The sequence below is a fragment of the Pongo abelii genome, chromosome 1 (genome assembly GCF_028885655.2).
Source record: "Pongo abelii isolate AG06213 chromosome 1, NHGRI_mPonAbe1-v2.0_pri, whole genome shotgun sequence".
Lineage (NCBI taxonomy): Eukaryota > Metazoa > Chordata > Mammalia > Primates > Hominidae > Pongo > Pongo abelii.
Window position 1 is genome coordinate 90,675,447 of NC_071985.2, and position 7,646 is coordinate 90,683,092.

At 43.4% G+C, this 7,646-nt stretch overlaps 1 protein-coding gene across 4 annotated transcripts; it reads left to right on the forward strand.

The window, feature by feature from the left end:
• Positions 1-773: 773 nt before the first annotated feature.
• Positions 774-3,073, forward strand: CRP (C-reactive protein). 4 transcript variants are annotated; one of them, XM_009242199.2, is made up of 4 exons: positions 774-938; positions 1,218-1,353; positions 1,753-1,853; positions 2,794-3,073. In XM_009242199.2, the coding sequence occupies exons 1-3, from the start codon at positions 878-880 to the stop codon at positions 1,829-1,831; spliced, it is 276 nt and encodes a 91-aa protein (XP_009240474.1). In that variant the 5' UTR covers positions 774-877; the 3' UTR covers positions 1,832-1,853; positions 2,794-3,073. The 4 variants fall into 4 exon arrangements, with proteins under 4 accessions (XP_009240474.1, XP_009240466.1, XP_054414774.1 ...); XM_009242191.1 differs by having other exon boundaries at positions 1,218-1,853; positions 2,568-3,073; XM_054558799.1 differs by having other exon boundaries at positions 1,218-1,349; positions 1,716-3,073.
• Positions 3,074-7,646: the final 4,573 nt, after the last annotated feature.

Consider the following 7,646-nt stretch of genomic DNA (forward strand, 5'->3'; position numbering starts at 1 on the left):
AGGAGAAGGACTATAATAGTCATTTTGAAGAGTGAGTTAAGTAGGGAACTGTAGTAAGATTGATAGACAGTGTGGAGGGATTACTTGAATCTTGTGAATAGAGGAAAGAGTAGAATCAGATTATCCTGACTCCTGCCTGAAGCTTTACATATTCAGAGAAAAATGTTGGAAGAAACTTTGATATAATGCTATGTCTGTGATCAGGCACACATTTCACTGGACTTTTACTGTCAGGGCTGTCATTTAGTGCCAAGATGTCTAGAGAGCTCTTAATAAGTATACCCAATTGGCTGAGAAAATGTGTCCATGGCTCAGGGAAGAGCATGTTTGTTTTCCTCATTTCCCAGTCTGTAAATAAGCAGATTCTGAAAAGGGTTAGTGATAATGTCCATCTCCAGAAGCTGTCAGCTTTCCTGCATGAAACTCTATGACTTAGGCTGAAGTAGGTGTTGGAGAGGCAGCTACCATGTGCACCCAGATGGCCACTTGCTTAATATGTTACCATTTCCCATTATTTTCGCAGGATAGATAGCCAAAGTGGAGCCCTGCGAGATTTCTTCATTTTTCCTGTCATAAAGAATTGGTAATTCAGTAGTCATAGGAGTTTGTAATAAATAACCCACATTGATTTCTCTGTTCTGGAATAATTTTGCTTCCCCTCTTACCAAAGCTCTGACACCTGCCCCAACAAGCAATGCTGGAAAATTATTTACATAGTGGCGCAAACTCCCTTACTGCTTTGGATATAAATCCAGGCAGGAGAGGGTAGCTCTAAGGCAAGAGATCTAGGACTTCTAGCCCCTGAACTTTCAGCCGAATACATCTTTTCCAAAGGAGTGAATTCAGGTCCTTGTATCACTGGCAGCAGGGTGTGACCATGGAGAAGCTGTTGTGTTTCTTGGTCTTGACCAGCCTCTCTCATGCTTTTGGCCAGACAGGTAAGGGCCACCCCAGGCTATGGGAGAGATTTGATCTGAGGTATGGGGGTGGGGTCTAAGACTGTACGAACAGTCTCAAAAAAAAAAAAAAAAAGACTGTATGAACAGAACAGCAGAGCATCCTTCATAGTGTGTGTGTGTGGGTGTGTGTGTGTGGTGTGTAACTGGAGAAGGGGTCAGTCTGTTTCTCAATCTTAACTTCTATACGTAAGTAAGTGAGGGGATAGATCTTTGTGATCTGAGAAACCTCTCACATTTGCTTGTTTTTCTGGCTCACAGACATGTCGAGGAAGGCTTTTGTGTTTCCCAAAGAGTCGGATACTTCCTATGTATCCCTCAAAACACAGTTAACGAAGCCTCTCAAAGCCTTCACTGTGTGCCTCCACTTCTACACGGAACTGTCCTCGACCCGTGGGTACAGTATTTTTTCTTATGCCACCAAGAGACAAGATAATGAGATTCTCATATTTTGGTCTAAGGATATAGGATACAGTTTTACAGTGGGTGGGTCTGAAATATTATTCAAGGTTCCTGAAGTCACAGTAGCTCCAGTACACATTTGTACAAGCTGGGAGTCCGCCTCAGGGATCGTGGAGTTCTGGGTAGATGGGAAGCCCAGGGTGAGGAAGAGTCTGAAGAAGGGATACACTGTGGGGGCAGAAGCAAGCATCATCTTGGGGCAGGAGCAGGATTCCTTCGGTGGGAACTTTGAAGAAAGCCAGTCCCTGGTGGGAGACATTGGAAATGTGAACATGTGGGACTTTGTGCTGTCACCAGATGAGATTAACACCGTCTATCTTGGCGGGCCCTTCAGTCCTAATGTCCTGAACTGGCGGGCACTGAAGTATGAAGTGGAAGGCGAAGTGTTCACCAAACCCCAGCTGTGGCCCTGAGGCCCAGCTGTGGATCCTGAAGGTACCTCCCAGTCTTTTACACCGCACGGGCCCCACGTCTCTGTCTCTGGTACCTCCCGGTTTTTTACACTGCATGGTTCCCACATCTCTGTCTCTGGGCCTTTGTTCCCTATATGCATTGCAGGCCTGCTCCACCCTCCTCAGCACCTGAGAATGGAGGTAAAGTGTCTGGTCTGGGAGCTCATTAACTATGCTGGGAAACTGTCCAAAAGAATCAGAATTTGAGGTGTTTTGTTTTCATTTTTATTTCCTTTTAAGCTAGACAGATCTTGGAGATAATTTCTTACCTCACATAGATGAGAAAGCTAACACCCAGAAAGGAGAAATGATGTTATAAAAAACTCACAAGGCAAGAGCTGAGAAGGAAGCGCTGATCTTCTATTTAATTCCCCACCCATGCCCCCCAGAAAGCAGGAGGGAATTGCCCACATTCACAGGGCTCTTCAGTCTCAGAATCAGGACACTAGCCAGGTCTCTGGTTTGGGTCCAGAGTGCTCATCATCATGCCATAGAACTGCTGGGCCCAGGTCTCCTGAAATGGGAAGCCCAGAAATACCACGCAGTCCCTCCACTTTCTCAAAGCACACTGGAAAGGCCATTAGAATTGCCACAGCAGAGCAGATCTGCTTTTTTTCCAGAGAAAAATGAAGCACTAGATATAAATATGTTGTTACTGCCAAGAACTTAAATGACAATGGTTTTTGTTTGCTCACAGTGCTTTCTTAATTTTATGGCTCTTCTGGGAAACTCCTCCCCTTTTCCACACGAAACTTGTGGGGCTGTGAATTCTTTCTTCATCCCCGCATTCCCAATATACTCAGGCCACAAGAGTGGACGTGAACCACAGGGTGCCCTGTCAGAGGAGCCCGTCTCCCATCTCCCCAGCTCCCTATCTGGAGGATAGTTGGATAGTTATGTGCTCCTAACAGGACCAACTACAGTCTTCCCAAGGATTGAGTTATGGACTTTGGGAGCGAGACATCTTCTTGCTGCTGGATTTCCAAGCTGAGAGGACGTGAACCTGGGACCACCAGTAGCCATCTTGCTTGTCACATGGAGAGAGACTGTGAGGACAGAAGCCAAACTGGAAGTGGAGGAGCCAAGGGATTGACAAACAACAGAGCCTTGACCACGTGGAGTCTCTGACTCAGCCTTGTCCGGAACCAGATCTACACCTGGACTGCCCAGGTCCATAAGCCAATAAAGCCCCTGTTTACTTGAGTGAGTCCAAGCTGTTTTCTGATGGTTGCTTTAGAAGTTGTGACTAACTTCTCTAATGACCTTTGAAATCAAGTCCCTGTAAGTTTACACTGCCCATTACACAACATATCCATGGCACTTTAACCTGTCCGAGAATTCCCTGAAGGGATTCCCTCTGACAAGCACAGTCCCTCTTTTGAGATAGCTGGCCATTCATGTAGGGCCAGTTGTGGGGGTTTTAGTGCTCTCATTCTATCATTATTCCAATTTGAGGAGCAAAAACTAAAGATCATTGAGATCCATGGATCTGCTGCCAGGTTCAGTGACTGGAATGCACTTGCCCCAGCTGGTTCATGTTCTTTGTAGAAACAGACCCCTCAAAGATGACAGCAGCTGGCTTCCTCCAGAAGTGTCCTTCAACACGGTCTTTCAGTACTAAGTGACCAGTAAAAGTTACTCCATAAAGACCACAGCCAGGAATGAATTACGGGGCTTCCTGCATATCAAATGGTCACCTAGGGAAGGCATATGGTAAACTAGTTAAGCACAGAGGTTCTGGAATCAGACTGCCTAGGTCCAAATCCTGGCTTTACAACTTACTAGCTATGTGACCTTAGGTGATATAACCTCTTTACGCCTCAGTTTTCTTACCTACAAAGCAGGAGAAATAATAGTAATTAGCTCAAAGGGTTGCTATAAGAATCAAAGAAAATCATGCAAGCAAAGCACTTACTACAGTGCCTGGCACATAGTAAGCTCTTATAACAGTTTTCTGGTATTATTCTTATTAAGCCATTTTGTATTATATCCATAAATGTAGATTCATAAAATACATAAAAATACAACTTGGTAGAATTTGTCTCGGTTGGCAGCAGTTGAAGCTTCTCATTTGCTAAGAATTAAGTTTAGAATGTTAGAACGATGAACAACAAGTCTTTGAAGCCATTATTTATGAATATTGACTTCTCTAATTGATTTTTGATAACCATTTGTAAGCATAGAAGCTAAGGATACATTCTCAGACAAAAATGAGCGTGCAAATATTCTCTATTGTCCAATTAGGGCAGATCCATCCATCCTCACATTCAGCTAAGCAGAAGAGAGGATTGACACTCTTTTCTAGTTAAATAATCCAGATACGTCTTAATTATAGAAGGCCATCCCAGCTCCCCAGGGATGTAGGTTGAGCTAATATTTTCTTCAGAATTAAATTGCTTGCATCTTACTATACATAGTCTAGTAGACAGCCTCTGGCCTTAATAATTTGAGCCAGAAAAATTTTAACAGCTGGTATTTGCATTCAGAGAACATTAAAAAATCTTAACAAAGCATTTGTAGGATGTTTAAATTTAAGTAATTTAGCCTACTGGTGGGTACGTCAATGTAAACTTGTTGGAAAATGTATTTCCAGGTAACTGGTGAATTGTCATACCATATAAAGCTATTAGATGTAATCCAATTAAATGTTAGATGACATCTGCCAAAGAAGATGATTCTGATTTGGGCATGTTGGTTCTAAGCAGTGCTTTTTTTTTTTGCAGTAAGTGGAGAGTAAGATCAAGCATCCACTGTGGCCACTTCTAGCTGATGCTAATAAAACCGTGTTGTCAGGACTGGTTTTCTATTAGAGTAGGGACCATGGATCCAATTTCTCCAGAAGTAGAATCAGGCCTCAAGGAATGAGTTAAAAAGACATAGGGACAAATGGTCTATAAAACCTATAATAGAAAGGAGGTGAAAGCGGGGTGGTGGCCCAGTGCCTGAAGAGATACTATAGTGCATTTACAGGCCAAATAAGAGAAAGTAGACCAATAGTATGAATCAGAGATGATGGAGGCTGCTACTTGATAGAACCCTTTCTTTTTGGAACTGAAAATAGCCATGTTGGTATAAGGGTTAGGGCCAGGCCTGACCCTAATGTAAGCGCCTTAGCATGGGATGCGATATGGTGACGTGCAGATCAGAAACCTAAAATCTCCCTGTGTCAGAAAAAAATGTTAGCTCACTGGCCAGGCAACAAGCCTTGCACACTTTCCAAAAAGAGGTGGTCATGCAGAGAGCATTGTTAAGAATGGGCTGCATGTAAGGCCAGGTGAGTGGATGAGAAGCCACCTCTGTGATGAGATCTGGTCTATCCAGGCCCTGGAGGAGAGACTACAGGCTGCTTCAAAAGTGAAGCTGGGATCTGATGGAAATGGATTTAGAGTCCCAGCTGACAAAGTAAGTAGAATGTTAAATCTGTGATATTCTCCCCCATGTTTTCACTATCCTCAAGTTTGATGTGCCCCGGGGAAGCAAAGATTGACAAAGGAAGCAAATGACTCTAGATGATTAAGCACCACCACCACCTAGATCAAATTTCCAAAGTGTAGATTTCTGATCACTAGAATCCTAGGGAAAAGAGAAGCACTGCTTTGATTTCTAGGTAGTTTTATCCTAGGACAACTGCCCACTAGTCTCAGATGGGTTGTCATACTTGCCTGGATTCCTTCTCTTCAGCTCCCTGTCTCTATTTCATTTATGCATCTTTTCATTTCCTCTGTACTAGAACATAGGTTAAGCGGGCTTGTTAGCCTTTTCCTGCTGAAAATGCAGACTCCTAGCTCAAATTTGCTGGATCGCCTGGCCCAGTGATCACTTATAGTTTGCTGATTACAGGCATCATTTTCCTCTGGGGTGTTTGAGTATAGATTCATTGACCCTAGTCCTCCTAGAGTAGATTCTCTGGGGTTAGTGCTCAGGAATATGCAAGATCACAAGCCCTTTTGTACCATGTGCTTTTAGAGCTATCACTGTAGTGTTTTCCTGACAGCTCAGATTTCTTATCTCAGGGACATGCCTGGCTCCCACTATGCTTGCAGGCACGTGGTCACCTTTTTTTTTTTTTTTTGAGACGGAGTCTCGCTCTTTCGCGCAGGCCAGGCTGCAGTGGCGCTATCTCGGCTCACTGCAAGCTCCGCCTCCCGGGTTCAGGCAATTCTCCTGCCTCAGTCTCCTGAGTAGTTGGGACTACAGGCGCCCGCCACCGTGCCCGGCTAATTTTTTTTTGGTATTTTTAGTAGAGATGGGATTTCACCGTGTTAGCCAGGATGGTCTCGATTTCCTGACCTCGTGATCTGCCCGCCTCGGCCTCCCAAAGTGCTGGGATTACAGGTGTGGGCCACTAGGCCCTGCCAGGTGGTCACGTTTAAAGAAGCATCTAGTGCACCTGTACCCAGGTCTTCCCCTTAGCCTACTTCTGGTGCATTCTTTCAGGCCTCATTCAGTGTGGACCCGTCTGTCCTATGCCCTTCATACACACAGATAAGTGATCTCCCAACGTCTCATCACTGCCCCCAAGATGATAATTGCTTAATCACACAGGGAAGATCATACACAGTCTTAAAACAAAACAAAAACAAAAACAAAAACAAAAACTTCTTACACTTACTGAACTCTTACCATGTGCCAGTTACTGTTGTAAGTCTTTTACATATATTTACTTGTTTAATGACAATGCTATGAGTTATGCAATATTTTATAGTCTTCATTTTACAGATGAGAAAACTGAGGTTTGGAGAGGTTAATTAACTTGCTCAGAGCTAGGATTTGAACCTAGGCAGTCTGGCTACTCAGCTCTATGCTTCTAACCACTGTATTCTACTGCCATGTGCAACAGAAGCTTACACCCTACACTTATATCCCTAGTGCAAGAGGGAGGGTGTGGGGATGTGTGTGTGTTTTCTTATGGGGAAGCCATTCCAGGATGCCATATATAATCAGTGTTAGCTACCATTGCAGGTCCACTGGCAATCACCCTACTTTTTATTTTGTTCTTGTGTGCTTAGGAGAATGGCTTGCACATAGAAATCCTATTCACCCTTAGCATGAATACAATTGTGCCATATTGTCAAAGTTCTTCTCTGACCTCCATCTCTTCTACAGTCATGCACACCCTTAAATGTAACTTTACATCGTAGTGGCATTCACCAAAGACATAGAATCACACAAGGGACTCTCTAGGCCAGCAATTCTCAACTTTGGTTATGAATATTGGAACCACCTGGAGAGTTTTCAAAAATCCAGCTGCTTAGGTCATAACCAGATAATTATGTTGATTATCTGGTGGTGAGACTCAGGCATCATTATTTTTAAACCTCCTTAGTGATTACAATGTACAGCCATGTCTCCAACAGCCACTCTTCTAGGTGCCATTCTTCTAGGGTGAGTGATAGTTTAGAAAAGATTGCAGAATCACAGCTGTGGTTCCTGACCGTTCATGTGGTTATTTCTGATGGATATGCCCTTGTTTCTTAATTTTCTTATGTTATAGTGGTTTCAGTTTGAGTCAGGGGAGCATGCCAAACACCATTTCAGCACTGGAGTTTTAAGTCATAGCTCTAGGATTAAATAAAGTGACAGCCCTGTATTTAGTGTGTTCTTATTTATTCAGTAAAGCCTCACTGTGATGACAAATATTGTATTTGTTTTAGAGTGTTTTCCTTTTTCCCCAATTAATACTTTGTATCTCTGTAGTGTGGAGAAACCAAAGTGCCAAGATATTTGAAAAGCTGAAATCCTTCAGTATTTTTATCAGAGCATCACAGATGTAGGA